This window comes from Capricornis sumatraensis, chromosome 1, assembly GCF_032405125.1.
Source record: "Capricornis sumatraensis isolate serow.1 chromosome 1, serow.2, whole genome shotgun sequence".
In the NCBI taxonomy this organism is placed as follows: domain Eukaryota; kingdom Metazoa; phylum Chordata; class Mammalia; order Artiodactyla; family Bovidae; genus Capricornis; species Capricornis sumatraensis.
This window is the reverse complement of record NC_091069.1, coordinates 151,601,300-151,623,155: the sequence shown is the minus strand read 5'-3', so window position 1 is coordinate 151,623,155 and position 21,856 is coordinate 151,601,300. Positions and strand designations below refer to the sequence as shown.

Genomic DNA, 21,856 nt, shown 5'->3' with positions numbered 1-21,856 from the left:
GACATCACAGACTCGATGGCCGTGAGTGTGAGTGAACTCCGGGAGATGGTGATGGACAGGGAGGCCTGGCATGATGTGATTCATGGGGTCGCAAAGAGTCAGACACAACTGAGCGACTGAACTGAACTGAACTGAACTTTGACTGTGTGGATCACAATAAAATGTGTAAAATTCTGAAAGAGATGGGAATATCACACCACCTGACTTGCCTCTTGAGAAATCTGTATGCAGGTCAGGAAGCAACAGTTAGAACTGGACATGGAACAACAGACTGGTTCCAAAATGGAAAAGGAGTATGTCAAGGCTGTATATTGTCACCCTGCTTATTTAACTTCTTTGCAGAGTACATCATGAGAAATGTTGGGCTGGAAGAAGTACAAGCTGGAATCAAGATTGCCGGGAGAAATATCAATAGCCTCAGATATGCAGATGACACCAGCCTTATGGCAGAAAGTGAAGAGAAACTAAAAAGCCTCTTGATGAAAGTGAAAGAGGAGAGTGAAAAAGTTGGCTTAAAACTCAACATTCAGAAAACGAAGACCATGGCATCTGGTCACATCACTTCACAGGAAATAGGTGGGGAAACAGTGGCTGACTTTATTTTTCTGGTCTCCAAAATCACTGAGATGGTGATTGCAGCCAAGAAATCAAAAGACACTTACTCCTTGGAAGGAAAGTTATGACCAACCTAGATAGCATATTCAAAAGCAGAGACATTACTTTGCCGACTAAGGTCCATCTAGTCAAGGCTATGGTTTTTCCAGTGGTCATGTATGAATGTGAGAGTTGGACTGTCAAGAAAGCTGAGTGCCGAAGAATTGATGCTTTTGAACTGTGATGTTGGAGAAGACTCTTGAGAGTCCCTTGGACTGCAAGGAGATCCAAACAGTCCATTCTGAAGGAGATCAGTCCTGGGTGTTCATTGGAAGGACTGATGCTGAAACTGAATCTCCAATACTTGGGCCACCTCATGTGAAGAGTTGATTCATTGGAAAAGAGTCTGATGCTGGGAGGGATTGAGGGCAGGAGGAGAAGGGGACAACAGAGGATAAGATGGCTGGATGGCATCACTGATTTGATGGACATGAGTTTGAATAAACTTCGGGAGTTGGTTTTGGACAGGGAGGCCTGGCATGGTGCGATTCATGGGGTCGCAAAGAGTCGGACATGATTGAGCAACTGAACTGAACTGAAGCAACACAATACCATAAAGCAATTACCCTTCAATTAAAAATAAATACATTTTTAAAAAAACATAAAAAGTGAAGCTGAGTGGATTGGACACACAGGCACATAACCTTTACCTCACACAGGGGTTTCAGAAAAACATACTGGTGTATCCCTAAATGAAAGAACATAGAGGCAAGGCTGCAGAAGCACAAAATAAATAAAGGTAAATCCATTATTTAACTTACTGTGAATAGATTAGAAAATAGCTGTTTCTACTATGTCCACGTTTACATGCGCAGAGTATGTCTGGGAATCTACATTAAAAAATTACTCTTGAGAATCAGAGGTATCTGATGAGAAACAATTTTTAATTTAACATCTCTTTTATGGTTTAAAGTTTTCATCATATGCATTTATTATTTTTTCAACTATTATAACAATAAATATATCTATTATTTCTTCAATAATAATGGGAATAATTTTCAATAAATAGGAAATGTAAGGAAAAGAATACAATGCACGGTGCTATGCACTCTACATATTTTACCTAATTTATAAATATGTGCAAGAATCCCATGGAATGGATACTTTTGCCCATTGGATGAATGAAGAAATGAGACTTGGGAAGGTACTACTCTGAACAGGAGCTCTGTGGTTAAGGACATGGATGACATTCGGTTACACAAAGGTAACAGCTTTCTTCAATTCTAGGATTTCTCAGAGTCCATCATATGCTCATATCAGTTCAGTTCAGATGCTCAGTTGTGTCTGACTCTTTGGAACCCCATGGACTATAGCATGCCAGGCCTCCCTGTCCATCACCAACTCCTGGAGTCCACACAAATCCATGTCCATTGAGTCAGTGATGGCATCCAACCATCTCATCCTCTGTCGTCCCCTTCTCCACCTGCCTTCAATATTTCCCAGGATCAGGGTCTTTTCAAATGAGTAAGCTCTTTGCATCAGGTGGCCAAAGTATTGGAGTTTCAGCTTCAACATCAGTCCTTCCAATGAACACTCATGACTGATCACCTTTAGGATGGACTGGTTGGATCTCCTTGCAGTCCAAGGAACTCTCAAGAGTCTTCTCCAACACCACAGTTCAAAAGCATCAATTCTTCAGTGCTCAGTTTCTTTACATTCCAACTCTCACATCCATACATGACCACTGGAAAAAACGTAGCCTTGATTAGATGAACATTTGTTGGCAAAGTAATATCTCTGCTTTTTAACATGATGTCTAGGTTGATCATAACTTTCCTTCCAAGGAGTAAGTGTCTTTTAATTTCATGGCTGCAATCATCATCTGCAGTGACTTGGGAGCCCCCCAAAATAAAGCCAGGCACTGTTTCCACTGTGTCCCCATCTATTTCCTATAAAATGATGGGGCCAGATGCCATGATCTTAGTTTTCTGAATGTTGAGCTTTAAGCCAACTTTTTCACTCTCCTCTTTCACTTTCATCAAGAGGCTTTTTAGTTCCTCTTCACTTTCTGCCACAAGGGTGGTGTCATCTGCATGTCTGAGGTTATTGATATTTCTGCCAGCAATCTTGATTCCAACTTGTGCTTCTTCCAGCCTAGCGTTTCTCATGATGTACTCTGTATATAAGTTAAATAAGCAGGGTGACAATATACAGCCTTGACGCACTCCTTTTCCTATTTGGAACCTGATAGGTTTTCTGTTGTTCTATGTCCAGTTCTAACTGTCGCTTCCTGACCTGCATACAGATTTCTCAAGAGGCAAGTTAGGTGGTCTGGTATTCCCATCTCTTTCAGAGTTTTCCACAGTTTTTGTGATCCACACAGTCAAAGGCTTTGGCATAGTCAATAAAGCTGAAATAAATGTTTTTCTGGAACTCTCTTGCTTTTTCCATGATCCAGCGGATGTTGGCAATTTGATCTCTGGTTCCTCTGCCTTTTCTAAAACCAGCTTGAACATCTGGAAGTTCACGGTTCACGTATTGCTGAAGCCTGGCTTGGAGAACTTTGAGCATTTCTTTACTAGCATGTGAGATGAGTGCAATTGTGTGGTAGTTTGAGCATTCTTTGGCATTGCCTTTCTTTGGCATTGGAATGAAAACTGCCCTTTTCCAGTCCTGTGGTCACTGCTGAGTTTTCCAAATTTGCTGGCATATTGAGTGCAGCACTTTCATAGCATCATCTTTCAGGATTTGAAATAGCTCAACTGGAATTCCATCACCTCCACTACCTTTATTCATAGTGATGCTTCCGGGGGCCCACTTGACTTCCCACTCCAGGATGTCTGGCTCTAGATGAGTGATCACACCATTGTGATTATCTGGGTCATGAAGAACTTTTTAATACAGTTCTTCTGTGTATTCTTGCCACCTCTTAATATCTTCTGCTTCTGTTAAGTCCATACCATTTCTGTTCTTTATTGAGCCCCTCTTTCCATGAAATGTTGCCTTGGTAGCTCTAATTTTCTTGAGGAGATCTCTAGTCTTTCCCATTCTATTATTTTCCTCTATTTATTTACACTGATCACTGTGGATGGCTTTCTTATCTCTCCTTGCTATTCTTTGGAATTCTGCATTCAAATGGGTATATCTTTCCTTTTCTCCTTTGCTTGTTGCTTCTCTTCTTTTCTCAGCTATTTGTAAGGCCTCCCCAGACAGTCATTTTGCTTTTTTGCATTTCTTTTCCGTGGGGATGGTCTTGATCCCTGTCTCCTGTACAATGTCATGAACCTCTGTCCATAGTTCATGAGCCACTCTATCAGATCTCGTTCCTTAAATCTATTTCTCCCTTCCACTGTATAATCATTTAGGTCATACATGAATGGTCTAGTGGTTTTCCCCACTTTCTTCAATTTAAGTCTGAATTTTGCAATAACGAGTTAATGATTTGAGCCACAGTCAGCTCCCTCCTGTTTTTGCTGACCGTATAGATCTTCTCTATATACTCAGTCTGAAATCCCTATTGACCATCTGGTGACATCCATGTATAGAGACATCTCTTGGGTTGTTGGAAGAGAGTGTTTGCTATGACCAGTGCATTCTCTTGGCAAAACTGTTAGCCTTTGCCCTGCTTCATATGCTCGCATACCTTGTAAATTATCATGTTCCTCAGATTATTTGACCACAGAATCCTCTTCCTGAGAAGAACCTTTCAGAGGTAGCATTCTTAGGAGTGTGCTTTGGAAGCACTGCCCTGCATTAACATCAGCAGAATGGTCTTAGTTGATCAGTGGGACTGTAGGCACTGGTCCTGTGTATGGAATGCCAGGTGGTAAAGGCATTCATCTTGCGTAGAGTTCCAGTTATTTTGAAGGGGTTGTACTCTGGTGGTTGAAAACCGATTTTGGTGGTGCTCACTTTCTTTTCCACACCTGACAGAAGCGCTGGAATCCTGGGATCTTACAATTACCATAGCTTTTTAGTGTCTCCATGTTTTCATCTTTCCTAGTGTCTCAGATGGTAAGAATCTGCCTGCAATGTGGGAGATGAGGATTCAATCCCTGGGTTGGGAAGATCACCTGGAGATGGAAATGGCAACCTACTCTAGTATTCTTGCCTGGAGAATCCCAGGGACGGGGAAGCCTGGTGGGCTGCCATCTATGGGGTCACACAGAGTCAGACAAGACTGAAGCGACTTAGCAGCTGCAGCAGCAGTGCCTCAGATGGTAAGAATCTGCCTGCAATGCAGGAGATGAGGATTCAATCCCTGGGTTGGGAAGATCTCCTGGAGATGGAAATGGCAACCCACTCTAGTATTCTTGCCTGGATAATCCCATGGACAGAGGGGCCTGGCCAACTAGAGTCCATGGGGTCACAAAGAGTCAGACACAGCTGAATGACTAACCCTTTCACTTTTATCTCATCTTGTTATGCCCAGAGTCCGAGTCCCCAAAACTGAGAGAATAAGATGTCACAGCAATGCAAAAGCATGAAGGGATTTTATTTCTGGCTCGAGCTAGGGCTCCCGCCACATCCAACACAGTGGAGTGGAGCAAGGAGCCCCGAGCCCAGATTTACAGCAGTGTTTATAGGTTTTAGAACAGAGAGTTGGCAAGGGCTGATTGGCTGCAGGAGTTTCCTAGTATTTACTAATTGGCTAATCTTTATTGGCTGCAGGGGGATGTCTTTTAGGTCTTGATAAACTCAAATCAGGTTATGGGGAGTATGCTGATTAGGCAAGTCCTGGCATTCGCGGGGATGACCTCACTGGGCAATGACTCAGCCTTTCCCGTGAGTCCTACCTTAGTCCCTGAAGCCTATTATGGCATTTGTTAGGTCCCAACAATCTATAGGTCAACTATCCAGATGGGCACTCTAGAAATTCATGAAGAAATCCCTAGGCACAGAAATTTACATGTTGACATTTCCATAAAAGCATTTATTTCTATTGGTTATTGACAAATATTAATATAAAAAGTCATTAATTTATACCATATTAAGGTGACAAAGAAAGAAAGGAAAAGAACTACACAGGGATTGATTGATTCATTCATTGTATTCATGCAGACTTCACTCTAGGTTCTGGGGATAAAGCAGTGAACAAGAGAGGCAGGCTCCCTGCTCTCACACAGCTGACACGGAGACCTGGATTTGTACTGACTTTGTCTCTGTTTTGCTCGGTGACTAGGGACAAGCTACATTAGCTTCTGAATCTCTGTTTCTTCACACTTTTTTTTTAAATAAGATTTTTCTCTTTATGTTTTAAAATTCATTTATTTTTGGCTGTGCTGGGTCTTTATTTCTGCATGCAGGCTTTCTCTCGTTGCAGCCAGCAGGGGCTACTCTCCAGGTGTGATGGGCAGGTTTCTCTTTGCATGGCTTCTCTTGTTGCTGAGCACGGGCTCTGTACACAGGGCCTTCAGTAGTTGCAGCACATGGGCACAGTAGTTGTGGCTGTGGGCCCTAGAGCATGAGCTCAGTAGTTGTGGCACACAGGGCTGCATTTTAAACAGCCTACTTGAGGCCTTTCCTTCCTGAAAATTTCTGTCCTAAAGTCATGGGGAGGACTGGTAGCCCAAAGCAGATGTTAGAATTCAACTGAATAAGGAGGGGATTTACAACAGGGGAGGGCAAAGGATGGGGAGAGCCTGGCATGAGAGGTCAGACCCCAAACAGCATGAATAAAGCATCCATGTGATAGGGAGAGGCAGCCTGGCATGAGGTATTAGAAGCAGGTGAGGAAGGTGTAAAGGAGAGACAGTCCCTTGTGGGAAATCAAAGCTAGAACAGAGAGAGGAGGGCAGTCCTTCAGAGACCAAGAGGGTCAGGAAGACATCTGCATGGTGGGCTGATTGGTGTGGGAACTCAGACCCATGGTTAGAGAGAAGGGTATCCATGCGGAGTGGCAGCCTAGAATAGGGAGTCAGATCCCAAGCAAGAGGAAAAGGGCGTCCACACATGGGTGGAGGTGGGGATAAAAATCAAAGGTTGGTTACATACAGGATGATCAAACTGGTGAATGTTTAAGAATAATCAGAGCCCATTTCCTTACTCTAGAAGAGAGTCACAACAATGCAAAGGAAGAAAACTTGAATTTCATGAGAATTTCAAAACAAGTAATCAGAAACATGGAGAAAAAAACAAAAAACAAAAAAAACCTGCGTGCAATCAATTCTGAAGGAAGCAATATGCTCCAGGGAAAGTAGATGTCAGACAAACACATAAACGCAGTCATGAACTTCTCATACAAAAGCTGAAAACTTATGACTACAACAAAGACAAGCATTTCAAAGAAAGTATATGATATACTCTTTACGTTCTCAGTCGTTTCCAACTCTTTGTAACTCCATGGACTGTAGTTCACCAGGCTCCTCTGTCTATGGAATTTTCCAGGCAAGAATGATATTACTTATTTCTAATACCTGAACTAAATAATTTCCATTGTGTCTTAAACAGAACTATAGCATCGAATTTGAATTGGATTGTATGTCAATACAAACTCATGGGGTTTTTAATGTATTTTAATAATATATTTCAATATATATTTAATATATTTATATATAAATAACAGAATTAAACATAGATGTAAAGTCTGTTATACACAAAAATGTATATATTGCACATTCATGATAGATAGTACACATTTACATACATACAGTCTCTAGCTCCAGACACTCATGGGGCCTAGGAGCAGTTATATCCCATTAGCAACAGGCACACCTAAAGCCCAGGTCCTGATTTCTAAACACAGTTTTCCATTAAAAGGAATACAGCTCCTTAGAAAAATGGCTAATTCCAAGACTGGGGCAGGAAAAGTCTAAGATGAGCCTAGAATATCTTAGACCAGAAAGAAAAAAGGTGTGCAAGGAATGATGGGTACATATTAAATGGATACAAACTCCAGCATGAAGAGACTCCCTATTACCAAATTGGGGATAATTTGAGCATCAAAATGAATGATATTTATAACATATTATAATCCATTAAATAAAATAGGAAATCTACTGAATCTGAAACTCTGGGTGGGGCCCAGCAATCTGTGTTTTGGCTTGTCCTCCAGCTTGATGCTCACAGATGTTTGGTAATCACTGTTTAGGGTGATTCTCCCGAAGGGGGAATCAAGTTGTGGTAAACTAGCGAATGGAGCCTATATTTTTGTTGCATGTAAAACTACTATTCTGTATAATCTTATTCATTTATTCAACTAGATTTTTAATGAGTTGATACCCAGAAGTGGCAAGCAGTTCTGAAATCCCTTTTATTTCCTTACCATCTGGACTGTGACCTCAATGAATAAAGTACATAGAAACCTGTTTACCTTACCTCCCATGGCATTGATGACAAAGGCCAGTCTCAACTTTCCCACCTGTTGTAACTTAGAGCTGAGCCTCTGAATTGTAAAATCTCCCAGTGGCATTAGCTACGCCTTAATTAGTGAAGTCTGAGCTATTCCTAACAGAGAAACCTTGAACTCACCTGTTTGTATATCTACTGAACCCTACCATCCTCTGTTTCTAACCGGTGTTCAATGGAGGACAGGAAAAAAAGGGTATATAAAAAAACTTTTCTGGGCCAAGAGAAAGTTACCCAGTCACTCCCCGTGTTTCCTCTGCGCTTTCCTGTCCTTCCTTGCTCTGTCTTTACTCATCAGGTGCCTCCTGGGCTCCCCAGAGCAAGGTGTCCCAGATAGGATCTCAAGGGCTGATTGCTTCACAGAGGGAAGTATTTTGCTTATGACTAGTAGAAGTTTGTTGCTTATGAAACTTAAATGTATGTGGAAGATGCTGCACTCTGATTAACATAACTCTGAGCTAACCCTTTCATGCCCCAGAAGATGCAAGAAAATTCACCCTTGAACTCTATTAGTTTTAAATTCATTTCTTCATCTTGCTCCACAGAGCCTCAATTTCTCCATCTATTCTGACCTGTTCCTTTTAAATTTCTTTCCTGTTTTTGCCTCTTCTTTTTCTTCTCTTTTTCATCCCCTATGCGTGGGCTGATGCAGGTACATGGTCAAGATTTAAAGCAGAGAGAAATGGTCTGCTATGGGTTAGGTTAAGAACCAGTGTGGGGAAATAGTGTGGGAATAATTTTATTCTTTTCCTTCTAGAAAGTCTGATTCAGGTGAAAGGCAAATCCAAAATTTATAGCAACTAGACAAGAGCTTCAGCCAGATAACACTCAGTTCAGTTCAGTTCAGTCTCTCAGTCATGTCCGACTCTTTGCGACCCCATGAATCGCAGCACGCCAGGCCCCTGTCCATCACCAACTCCCGGAGTTCACTCAGACTCACGTCCATCGAGTCCGTGATGCCATCCAGCCATCTCATCCTCTGTCATCCCCTTCTCCTCCTGCCTCCAATCCCTCTCAGCATCAGAGTCTTTTCCAATGAGTCAACTCTTTCCATGAGGTGGCCAAAGTATGGGAGATTCAGCTTTAGCATCAATCCTTCCAAAGAAATCCCAGGGCCGATCTCCTTCAGAATGGACTGTTTGGATCTCCTTGCAGTCCAAGGGACTCTCAAGAGTCTTCTGCAACACCACAGTTCAAAAGCATCAATTCTTCAGCGCTCAGCCTTCTTCACAGTCCAACACTTACATCCATACATGACCACAGGAACAACCATAGCCTTGACTAGATGGACCTTAGTCGGCAAAGGCATGTCTCTGCTTTTGAACATGCTATCTAGGTTGGTCATAACTTTTCTTCCAAGGAGTAAGTGTCTTTTAATTTCATGGCTGCAATCACCATCTGCAGTGATTTTGGAGCCCAGAAAAATAAAGTCTGACACTGTTTCCACTGTTTCCCCATCTATTTCCCATGAAGTGATGGGACCTGATGCCATGATCTTCGTTTTCTGAATGTTGAGCTTTAAGACAACTTTTTCACTCTCCTCTTTCACTTTCATCAAGAGGCTTTTTAGTTCCTCTTCACTTTCTGCCATAAGGGTGGTATCATCTGCATATCTGAGGTTATTGATATTTCTCCTGCCAATCTTGATTCCAGCTTGTGTTTCTTCCAGTTCGGCGTTTCTCATGATGTATTCTGCATATAAGTTAAATAAGCAGGGTGACAATATACAGCCTCGACATACTCCTTTTCCTATTTGGAACCAGTCTGTTGTTCCATGTCCAGTTCTAACTGTTACTTCCTGACCTGCATACAGATTTCTCAGGAGGCAGGTCAGGTGGTCTGGTATTCCCATCTCTTTCAGAATTTTCCACAGTTTATTGTGATCCACACAGTCAAAGGCTTTGGCATAGTCAATAAAGCAGAAATAGATGTTTTTCTGGAACTCTCTTGCTTTTTCCATGATCCAGTGGATGTTGGCAATTTGATCTCTGGTTCCTCTGCCTTTTCTAAAACCAGCTTGAACATCAGGAAGTTCACGGTTCACGTTTTGCTGAAGCCTGGCTTGGAGAATTTTGAGCATTACTTTACTAGCATGTGAGATGACTGCAATTGTTCAGTAGTTTGAGCATTCTTTGGCATTGCCTTTCTTTGGGATTGGAATAAAAACTGACCTTTTCCAGTCCTGTGGTCACTGCTGAGTTTTCCAAATTTGCTGGCATATTGAGTGCAGCACTTTCACAGCATCATCTTTCAGGATTTGGAATAGCTCAACTGGAATTCCATCAGCTCCACTAGCTTTGTTTGTAGTGATGTTTTCTAAGGCCCACTTGACTTCACATTTCAAGATGTGTGGCTCTAGATGAGTGATCACACCATCGTGATTATCTAGGTCATGAAGATCTTTTTTGCACAGTTCTTCTGTGTATTCTTGCCACCTCTTCTTAATATCTTCTGCTTCTGTAAGGTCCATACCATTTCTGTCCTTTATCGAGCCCATCTTTGCATGAAATGTTCCCTTGGTATCACTAATTTTCTTGAAGAGATCTCTAGTCTTTCCCATTCTGTTGTTTTCCTCTATTTCTTTTCATTGATCGCTGAAGAAGGCTTTCTTATCTCTTCTTGCTATTCTTTGGAACTCTGCATTCAGATGCTTATATCTCTTCTTTTCTCCTTTGCTTTTCGCCTCTCTTCTTTTCACAGCTATTTGTAAGGCCTCCCCCGACAGTCATTTTGCTTTTTTGCATTTCTTTTCCATGGGGATGGTCTTGATCCCTGTCTCCTGTACAATGTCACGAACCTCATTCCATAGTTCATCAAGCACTCTGTCTATCAGATAACAGTAGTCCCATGTAAATGCTAGTCCTCAAAAATAATAGTATGAATAGTTTAAAGTGTTAAGCTTAGTTGAGGCAAGATGAGTTAATATTTTTAATGTCCTGTGTCAAATAGTACTATAATTTATACCTTAACAATGTTCTAGATCCTAAATCTCACCATTAGTATAATTATTTTACAGAAATCATTGGCACAAACATCAGTTTCCATTGTTGGGTAACTGGATGTTCCAAAGCTTAACAATTGAAAACACAACCATTTTAGTTCAGTTCAGTTCAGTCACTCAGTCGTGTCTGACTCTTTGCAACCCCATGAACTGCAGCACGCCAGGCCTCCCGGTCCATCACCAACTCCCAGAGTCCACCCAAACCCATGTCCATCGAGTCGATGATGCCATCCAGCCATTTCATCCTCTGTCATCCCCTTTTCCTCCTGCCCTCAATCTTTCCCAGCTTCGAGGTCTTTATCATTTAGTTGCTCATAATCAGGTAATTTGGGCAGGACTCAGCAATGGTGGCTTCGCTCCACATGATCATGTAGCCGAGTCATCTGGAAGTTTCATAGGACCTTCAAGGATCCAAGCTGACCTTTCTCACATGTCTGGCATCTCAGCTGAAATAACCAGAGAGGCCAACTGCCTGGGCCTGTCTCTACCTCGTGGTCTGTTCTGCTCCAGGGCCTCCTCCTTGAAGAGTTCCCAACAGAACAGCCTTGTCTTCTTCACATTCAGGCTGGGTTCTAAGACATCAGCAGGGTAAACTGCAAGGCCAGGTAAAGTGTAAGGCCATAATTTACCACATGTGCTCTTACCACATTCTGTTGGTAAGAGAAAATCATAAGGCCTGTCCAGATTCACTGTTGGAGGGAGCCACAAAAAGGCATGAATACCAGGAGACAGAATTCCCTGGTGACTATAAAGTTTCATTTTATGTGTAAACAAAGCTAGGTCTTGGCACCCTCTTGTTGGTCAAACATTATTCTAGATGTTTCTGTGAAGGTATTTTTAGATGAGATCAATGCTTTCAGCTGTAAACTTTGAGTAAAGTGGATTACCTTCATTCAAGTAGTTGAAGACCTCAATGAAAAACAGTGACTTCCACTGAAGAGGGAATTCTGCCATCAGACCACCTTTGAACTCAAACTGCACCATCATCTCTTTCGAGGTGGCCTTTCCAGCCTGCTTTCTTAAAATCTTAGGAATTCAACCTGCAGATTTTGGGCTTGACAACCTTTTTAATGAGTCAGTCTTTTAAAATATATAAATTATATATATATGCAAATGTGCACACATAAACACACATATATGGATAAATTAGGAGCCTGAGATTAAAATATATACACTATTATATATAAAATAGACAATTGACAAGTACCTACTATGTAGCACAGGAATATATACTCAATATCTTGCAGTAAACTATTATTAAAGACAATGTAAAAAAAGAATATATTTATATACATATACTGAATCACTTTGCTGTATACCTGATACTAACACAACATTGTAAATAACTATATTTCAATAAAAATTTATTTAATTATATATATATATCTTATTGGTTCTGCTTCTGGAGAACTTTGGCTAATACAGAAGTATCTTGCAACGAACACTATGAATTTTCAGGATAGGGACTGTAATCCCCAGATAGCTTAATAATAGTGCATGGTACTCAAGGAGTTTGTGATCTAGTTAGACAACAGACATATAAAGAATTAGAGAATACCAAAGATAATAATGCAGAAGTAACTTGCTGATAAATGATTTACTCTACAAGTGTAAACTCCACATACCTGAGGAATGTTGAACAAAAAGCCTAGTTAAAGAAACCTGTCAACCTGAATGAGGCCATTAAAAAAAAGCATAAATGTATAACCAAGCCAACTTGTCCGCAGTTTTCCCAATAAGAACAACATATTTTATGGCTGGTAATAAAATGTAGATCATATTTTCATGTCTGGGATGTCTAACCTTCAGCATGCCATTTCCCAGCTCAAATGCGTGTCTTATTTTGAAGTCCAAAACATTAAACTTAAAACTAATGTTAGAGTCCAGTACTCTAACATTAACATGTAGTAGTTTTCTATGGCTGTTGTAACAAAGTACCACAAATGGAGCAGCTTAACAGAAGTTTATGGTCTCACAGGTCAGGTAGCTTAGAAGTCCAAGATCAACTTATTGGTGGGGTCATGCTCCCTCCCTCCGAATGTGCCGGGAAAGAATCTGTTCCAGCCCTCTCTCCTTGTTTCTGGTGATTTGCTGGCATCTCTCGCAGTCCTTGATTTATGGATACATCAGCTCGGTCTGTGCCTTCCTGTTCACATGGCATCCTCCCTATGCGTGTATCTTCGTCCAAATTCCTTTCTATATGGACATCAGTCTATTGGGGTTGGGGGTTACCCTACTCCAGTATGACCTCATCTTAACGAAACTAATTACATCAACAACTGTATTTCCAAATAAGGTCACATTCTGAGGTGTGGAGGTTAGGACTTCAACATATGAAGTTGGGGAGATACAATTCAACCCATCACAATGGGTTAGAGTACTAATAAATTAAAATCTAAGATACTTTTAAATAACTCAAACTCTTCTAACAATGCTTGTGGTCTCATTTGTTACTTTGGTAAAGGAAGACCTCTTTTCAGATGTGAAAAATGGTATTTGGGCTTATGAGTTGTGTTTCCACGCTTTGCCACTAGAGGGTAGCAGCATTGCTATTTTTTCCTGCTGCTAAGTACTCCCCATTCATCCACAACAGGGACACATCAGATAAGAAGTAAATGTAGACACATTTCTCCAAGGGGTTAGGAGTAGGGAAAGTATCAGCTGGGAAGAATAGAGTGTCCTGGTCATCCCTGTACTGGTGATTCCTCTCCTGGATTTTTGCTATGGACTGAATGTTTGTGTACCCTCAAAATTCATGTGTTGAAACTCTAATCCCAGTGTGATGGTATTTGGTGGTGAGGCCTTTGGGAAGAATTAGGTCATCAGGGTGGAGCCCTCACGATGCGATTAATGCCCGTATAAGAAAGAGACTGGAGAGAGAGGACCTGTCTCTCCCACCAGGAAGTGGGCCATTTCCAGACACCAGATCTTCTGGTACCACGATCTTGGACTTCCCAGACTCCAGAATTGTGAGAAATAAACACTTCTTGTTTAAGTTACCCAGTTTATGGTGCTCTATAATAGCAACCCAAACTAAGATAATTCTGACCAGAATCAAATCACCAGTCATTTTAGAACAGAAGCCAAAGTCTCTTCTCCTGAATGGACATTTGTGTGGAAAGCAGGGCTGGGAGACAACGGGCCTTAAGAATAAAGCAGGTCCCTTGAAGAAGGAACTGAGCCATTCACCGTGCAGTCATGAAGCCTCTTCAGCGGACAGAGCCCTCTCTCCCAGGGTCAGGAGATTTAAATCTCATCATGGGCTTGGCCACCAATTGACAGCACAATCTTAGACAAATCATTAAATCTGGTGTCAGAATCTTCACCTACAGACAAACATTGGGGGCCTGTTTCCTTTAAGCCACATTTTCGTTTGATTTTTCTCTCTCCTTCCTACTCCTCTAGCTCACCTTTCAATGCTACCCATTGAGAAACATTCCTTAGGTGCTACCATAGGGACCAAAAAAAAAAAAAAAAAGTGTGGCTACCTTTAGGGAAGTACAACATAGGAAAAAGAAAGCATTTCAGTGCAGAGATAATTAGAGGACTGAACAGCTTATGGTCCTGTGCTGTTCTGGGCTCCATACTATAGGAATTTATAAACAGAAAAGGATGGCATGAAGCAGCAGAAAAGAAGAGCTCTGAACTGGGCCTTAAAGAATCTCCAGAAGTTGAGCTGCAAAGAAAAGGGAAGAGGCAGCAGTTAATACAACACAGACATGGAAATTAAAACAAGTTTTAGGGGTCCTCAACCCCTGTTACCAGTCTATGGTCTGTTAGGAACCAGGCAGCACAGCAAGGCTTCATCTGTATTTACAGCCACTCCCCATCACTCACACTACCACCTGAGCTGATGGAAAGAAGCTCAGGCCTCCCCCTGCTTTTGCATTTATGGTGAGCGGCATAATTATTTCATTATATATCACAGCATAATAATAACAGAAATAAAGTGCACAATAAATGTAATGACTTGAGTCATCCCAAACCAACTCCCATTCCCTCGGGTCCATGGAAAAACCGTGTTCCACAAAACCAGTCCCTGGTGCCAAAATAAGTTGGGGATCACTGCTACAGGGGTTATGTCGACAATATGAAATTCTATAACTAATACTGAAATAGATTCAAGCTGATTTTATTTTATTTAGGTGCAATTTTAGGCTATTTAAAATTGACCTGAGGCACCAGGGGAACCTGAGTCAGTTTCTGAGCAGATGAGAGAATTGTTTCAACTTAAATTGCTAAGCCCCTTGGTTACTTGGCTGAGCTTATTTCTGTGTTTTAGAGCCTATATGTATTTTGGCTTCACACACAAATTATTAGGTGGGGATTATATTGGGCTCCATCCCATAGTTTCTTACTAAAAATCTTTAATTCTCCCTTTTGGACATTTGAAAACAGGCAGAACAACTCAAGTTTGTAAGAGGAACCAAGTAAGAGAGTCCTCCATTTTAACCTTTTGCATTAATCATACCAATTCCTCCCAAAATTTATACAAGCACTGAACAGAGAAGGGTTGTCCTTGCTTTAAAGTATTAAAAGCTAAGAAATACTGACATCCAAGCTTGCTACTGCTGCTAAGTCGCTTCAGTAGTGTCCGACTCTGTGCGACCCCATAGACGGCAGCCCACCAGGGTCCCCCGTCCCTGGGATTCTCCAGGCAAGAACAGTGGAGTGGGTTGCCATTTCCTTCTCCAATGCATGAAAGGAAAAAGTGAAAGTGAAGTCGCTCAGTCGTGTCCTACTCTTCGCGACCTCATGGACTACAGCCTACCAGGCTCCTCTGTCCATGGGATTTTCCCGGCAAGAGTACTGGAGTGGGGTGCCATTGCCTTCTCCGACATCCAAGCTTAGAGCTACTGAATTATCATTAAAGGAGGGTGACCTAGAAATCATTAGAATATCAACCTTAATATCTGTAAAAATTAAAAAAAAATAGTCTCATCAGATAGGAAACATATGGGTTAAAAAGTTCAGGATTACAAGTTCAGAAATTTTTACACTTAGAAAGAAATACAGTTAATATCTTAAGAGGTGAAGAATAATGAAATTGTGTCAAATGATGTGACAATCTGGGCGGGGGTTGCAGGTTTTCATGAATAGGCAGAAAAGACAGGTAATTTTAAGTATGACTGCAGTTGGGCAAGCGCCTTCCCAGTGCTGTGCAAGTCTTAGAGACAGCCTGTGTGAAGGGCTTGATGTAAGGATTGTAAATAACAGGAATCAGCACATGCCATTAGGGTCACTGTCAAGAATCCTGCCCCATTCAGGGCAGGATTGATCAGGTTTGATCAGTCCTTAGTTGGGGAGCTAAGATCTCACGTGCCTCACAGCCAAAAACCCAAAACATAAAACAGAAGCAATATTGTACCAAATTCAATAAATACCTAAAAAATGGTCCACATCCAAAAAAATATCTTTAAAAAAAATAAAAAGAACCCCATCTCATTCAGTATCTGGATCCTTTATCTCAACAAGCAGACTAGATGCTCCTGGTATCATTTGTCATAAACAAATCATCTCCTTAACAGTAAGTCTATTTTAACATAGAAAGAGTCGAGCTAAGTATAGAATTGAGAGGAATCATAATGTTGATATTTGTGCCCTAAGGAACTATACATGTGCAGCATTTTAGGTATTTATAATTTTATGAATAATTTTATCCATGCAGATTAGTCTAAGTGCAATTCATAAGTGTGCAACTGACCAACAAATTTACGCTTTTGAGTTTCAGTTACAATCTCATTAAACTTATACAGAATTGGAATATTTAAGAAAACAAGTTTCACCACATTAATAAGCTTAACAAATCAGATTTGTTGTAATAACAACTTGAGGATATTTGTTGGTTAATTGAAGTGCCGAAGAATATAAAAATATTGAATTCATAAAAACAGTGAAGTTTAAAGGGAAATCTAAGTAAGTTTAAAATCGTGCCCCAAACATTAAAGTCTTCTTAAAACTGAGTGTTAAAATTTTCTAGACTTAAAAATAGAATAATAATATTTATAAAATGAACTTAAGGCATAAGAGTGTCTTATCTTTTTTCAGTTTTATTGGTTTGGTCCAGGAATCCAATCACTATTCTCTGTACATCTCTTGAAGCACCTCTCCAAACTTAAAGCAAACATCTCCCTTTATTGCCATTTATTTAGGAGAAGTTCTTTTTTATTATTTCGTGGATGTCCTCTATTCTCTCAATCTTCTCAATCTGGAAATCGCATTAGATAGAATATAGAATTTCTGGATTTATTTTCCCTGTATATGAACTTCTCTTTCATGCTTTTAAATCTGTTGACTCCTTGTACTGGGAGAGCTTGCCATTTCTCAGCTTTTATTTTGGCTGCTCCTGTAGTCCCTCATGACTCTTGCATCACATTCTTAATCCACATCTGAGATACAATCACTGCAATCTTAACTAATGAGCCCTGAGTGACATGATGAGGAGGACACCAAGATGGTCATAACCTGATCTCCTGCTCCAAAAATGAGCTGGCGGTTGGTGCCATGCGAGGCTACAGTTTTGTAAGAAAAGGCAGTTACAAGTCACAGAAATAGCTGAGGAGGTATTACCACATCTACTGCCATGATGATACTGCACTGAGTTATTTAAAGAGTCTCTTTTCCTTGGTTATGGGATGTCAAGCATGGGATACCTATGAAGAGGTTTGCAAAAGCTCAGGCATTGAGACTGGTTTTTGGGAAGAGTCAAGATAAAATACAAACAAAAGTAAGGGAGAATGCTCTTCCTTTACCCCTTCTTTGGTGAAGGTTCCATAAAATTATAATAATGGTGTTTAATTCATTGCTCATTGCAGGGACTAGAGGCAGATAGCTCCAAACTATGAACTTAGACCTGAACTAGAAGTTCCTCCTCTGAGAACTCACTTGTGTTCTCTCTGTGCAGAAACTGCAGGATATTTCTGCTCTCTCATAAAGACTGGTAGTATATTTACACTTATACAGTTTTCCAAATTCCAGCCTTAATCTCATTCATGCTAACTATCCTAGAGTTCCTGCTCTGGGCTAGGTACCAGCAATGCCATTTTCATGCAACTGCAGTTGATAGCTTACTCTTTTGAAATAAAAATCTGCCACAATCATAGAAACTTGCTGGGTTAGGGGAAAAAACCCAAGATATAAGACACATATGGGGCAGAATGCCATGATCAGCTGGGACCACAATGTGTGAGCATTTCGTAGGCCAGAAATGTACTAGGGTCTATTGCACTGGTCAAGATAAATCTTTAGGCACTCACATCGGCTTTCTGTTATCATTATTCTTTTCATTCTCACTCTTCCTTCCTTCCTTTCTCTCTTGTTCTGCTCTTATTTGCAGTATTCAGGACCACTGTGGCACGGAGGATCTTTAGCTGCAGCATGTGAACTCCTAGTTGTGACGCGTGGGATCTAGTTCCCTGACCAGGGATCAAACCCAAGCCCTGTGCATTGGGAGCATGGCATCTTAGCCACTGGACCACCAAAGAGGTCCCCAGCTCTTTTCAGCCCTAACATAAGAGAAAGAAATATATCTAGTTCTTTGACCGAAAGAATCCACTCACCTTCCTCTTCAGTGTCATATGATAAGACCAGACTGAGGTGACTTTCAAGATATGTCAGTGCTTCTGGAAGGCCAGGGAGCTCTGGGTTGTAATTGCCCACGTGTCACCTCCAGCTATCTGCTGCTGCTGCTGCTGAGTCACTTCAGTCATGTCCGACTCTGTGTGACCCCATAGACGGCAGCCCACCAGGCTCCCCTGTCCCTGGGATTCTCCAGGCAAGAGCACTGGAGTGGGTCCAGCTATCCGCTAGACTGCCTCTTTTCCTTCCTATTCAGGTTAACCGTCACGGACTCCTGCGGTGCTCCTTATCTCTTCTGTCACAGCACAGACTGGCCCTTCTGAATAATATGTACTAAATTAGCTTTGATTTTGTCTGAGAGCCTCTAGATTCATAAAATATGCCAGCTGGAACATGACCCATCCAATTTAATTCCTTAACTTCAGAGAGTTATGGTAACTGTTAAAACCCTACAGGCTGGTGAACGGTAAAGCTAGAATGGGAAAGGATTTCGGACTCTCCACTGGGGGCTACTTAGTTTACCAATGAGGGAGGGGCACTGACTGTTTACCCATGTATTCCATAAAAGGCTTCTCCTTGTTTTATCCCTTCAGTTATTTCAGCAGAGGGGATGGCATGGTGGCCATACAAAGCCATGTGATGCTTTTTTTTTTCCCCCTGTGGATAACATTCTAACTCTCCTTTCCTAGATTTTCATGGCTTTTTTGCCATGTGCCCTTCTGTAACCATGGATCAGCCCTTTTTTCTCCTCTAAAAGAGTGCACCACAGGATGACTTCCGGCTTGCTTTTTCCAGGGGAGAACACAGGTGCTACAGAAAGAGATGTCTCACGAAAAGGAATTTTGGGGTCACACAGCTTCTTCTTCATAACATAAAGGTGGGGTACAGTTGAATAACAAAAACAAATATCTAAGATGTTTGAACCAAGGTCCATGTATTCATTTATTTCTCAAGGTAGCAAGAAGATAAAACAATTGAAATTCCATCTATAATGAGTTACAAATGATAGTAAGCCCAGGACCCTTGAGCATATATATCTATAAGGCAAAGAAAACAAATATGTTTCAGAATGTGGGCATCACACTTTAGCTAACCTGAGGGAAGCCACTCCAAGCCCGCAACACCATGACACCAAGAATCATTCTCAACCAATCGTTTTCCAAACAAAAGGTGAAAAGGCAAAACTGTGACTAATAATAATAGAAGAAAAATTTCATCCAGAAAGACTGGAGGCCCATCAAAGTCACATCTCTTCTTCTGATTCTTGTTCTCGTTCAGCATTTTTCAGGAGTCCAACTTCTGAGGGGCAGAACCTCGTCAATCGAGATTTAACCAACCTGAAGACAGAATGAAAATCATCTTGTATTATGCTGTTTAAAATTAAACCTCCAAATTATCTGTATCTATAATACAACAAACTCCAAATTATCTGTGTAAATGGAAGAGGTACCCCCAAAAAGAAAATCACTTTTATTTGTCTTTGGAGCTACCTGCGAACATTTTATGGATTAAAGCTGCATATAAGCAAACAAACACAATAAAGCTCTAATATGTAATGATTGTTTGTATCATATTCAAAATTTATAACTTTAATAATTTCTAAAACAAACAAGAATCTCTGGACTGAAGTAAGCCCAGACGAAAGAGCTCAGCTGTGTGTTAAAGAAGCCTTCTCTAAGAAGGAAGCACACAAAGGCATCTCCTTCCCCACGTCGAGCCCCATGTCAAGTCTGGGCTGTACTGCAGCCCTTACTGTGTCTTCAGAGAGCTGCTTCTTTGCTGGCCCCAAGCTGCTCTATTGCATGTGATGGTCCTGGCTGCATTCAGAAGTTGAAAGAAGTGACCTGTATTCTTCTAACTATTTGCATAGATTAACAGAATCTGTAGGTGTGGTCGGGAAATTATCATTTTGGCATTGGAAGATATGAAACTTCTTGGTGGCAGAAACTCAGCAGGCTCTTGACTTCTCTGATGTAATAAAAACTAGGTAAAGCTTTTCCTGTGCAGGATTATTTGTGAAGCCATCTCGCTGTGACTATGTCAATAAAACATAGCTAACTTTCAGAAATACACAATATGGAAACAAACTGATAAATAAAATCATTCTCATTTTTTGGGAAAAAAATGTCACTAGCCTATCTGTACCTATATACTTGTTTCCTGCCTATCTGCTCCCAGTGAAGGTCTGGCCCACCCCTCACAATATACCTAGTATTTACTTGTGCTCTGGATCTCACTAGAGTACGAACTTCCGAAGAACAGAGACTTCATCTTACGTACTGCCTTAACTCTTGCCAGAGTCTAGAATGATGTCCGGGACGGAATGCCTCACCACATATTTAATGATTTAGTGGGCTTGTGGAACGATCTTCCCGGAGTTTATGTCACTCATCTTGTTGTTCAGTCACTCAGTCGTGTCAGATTCTTTGGGACCCCATGCACTACAGCACGCCATGCTTCCCTGTCCTTCACTATCTCCACAGTTTGCTCAGACTCAGTCCATTAAGTCGATGATGCCATCCAGCCATCTCATCCTCCATCACCCACTTCTCCTCCTGCCCTCAATCTTTCCCAGGCTCTTGGCACCAGGTGGCCATCCGAAGTAATTCTTCAGTCACTTGCAACTCACCATTAATTCCTCCAACACACAACTGAGCAATATCAGTAACATCTATTGACTTATCAAGAGCCAAGAAAAACGACTCAAAGTCATTTGCCTTGATAATTAGTTAACCATTGACCTTGCTCCCAATGTCCTCAACTCCAATGCACTACTCTCATGAAAGGCCCATACTTCTAACTAAGGGGACAACTGGGACAGTGTGTCATTTTTAAACCCACACAGTCACCTGCATATTGCAAAATCTGAATATGTGCTAAATGAAAGGAATTAATTAGTTACTTCATTCATTAGATTTATTCCTGATGACTCCTAGAAAATAAAGAACTGTCTACTTATTACCAACTAACTGTTAACACAGAATCTAAGGACTCCTCCTTTTCCCACATCTGCTCTCTGAGTTGTATCTGTTGCTGTTGTTGTTCAGTCATAAGTCATATCCAACTCTTTGCAACTCCATGGACTACAGCATGCCAGGCACCCCTGTCCTTCACTATCTCGGGGAGTTTGCTCAAACTCATATCCATTGAGTTGGTGATGCCATCCAATCATCTCATTCTCTGTCACCCCCTTCTCCTCCTGCACTTAATCTTTCCCAGCATCAGGGTTTTTTCCAATGAGTTGGCTCTTCATATCAAGTGGCCAATGTATTGGAGGTTCAGCTTCAGCATCAGTCCTTTCAATGAATATTCAGGACTGACTTCCTTTAGGATTGA

The 21,856-nt window shown here is 41.1% G+C and overlaps 1 protein-coding gene across 1 annotated transcript in view; it reads right to left on the bottom strand.

The window, feature by feature from the left end:
* Positions 1 to 19,464: 19,464 nt before the first annotated feature.
* The window catches only part of LOC138082842 (transmembrane protein 45A-like), a 110,584-nt gene continuing 108,192 nt past the window's right edge, over positions 19,465 to 21,856 (bottom strand). Inside the window, exon 6 of the mRNA XM_068976250.1 lies at positions 19,465 to 19,857. Coding sequence (XP_068832351.1) covers positions 19,764 to 19,857 — 94 coding nt within the window. The 3' untranslated portion in view covers positions 19,465 to 19,763. The remainder of the gene's footprint in view (positions 19,858 to 21,856) is intronic.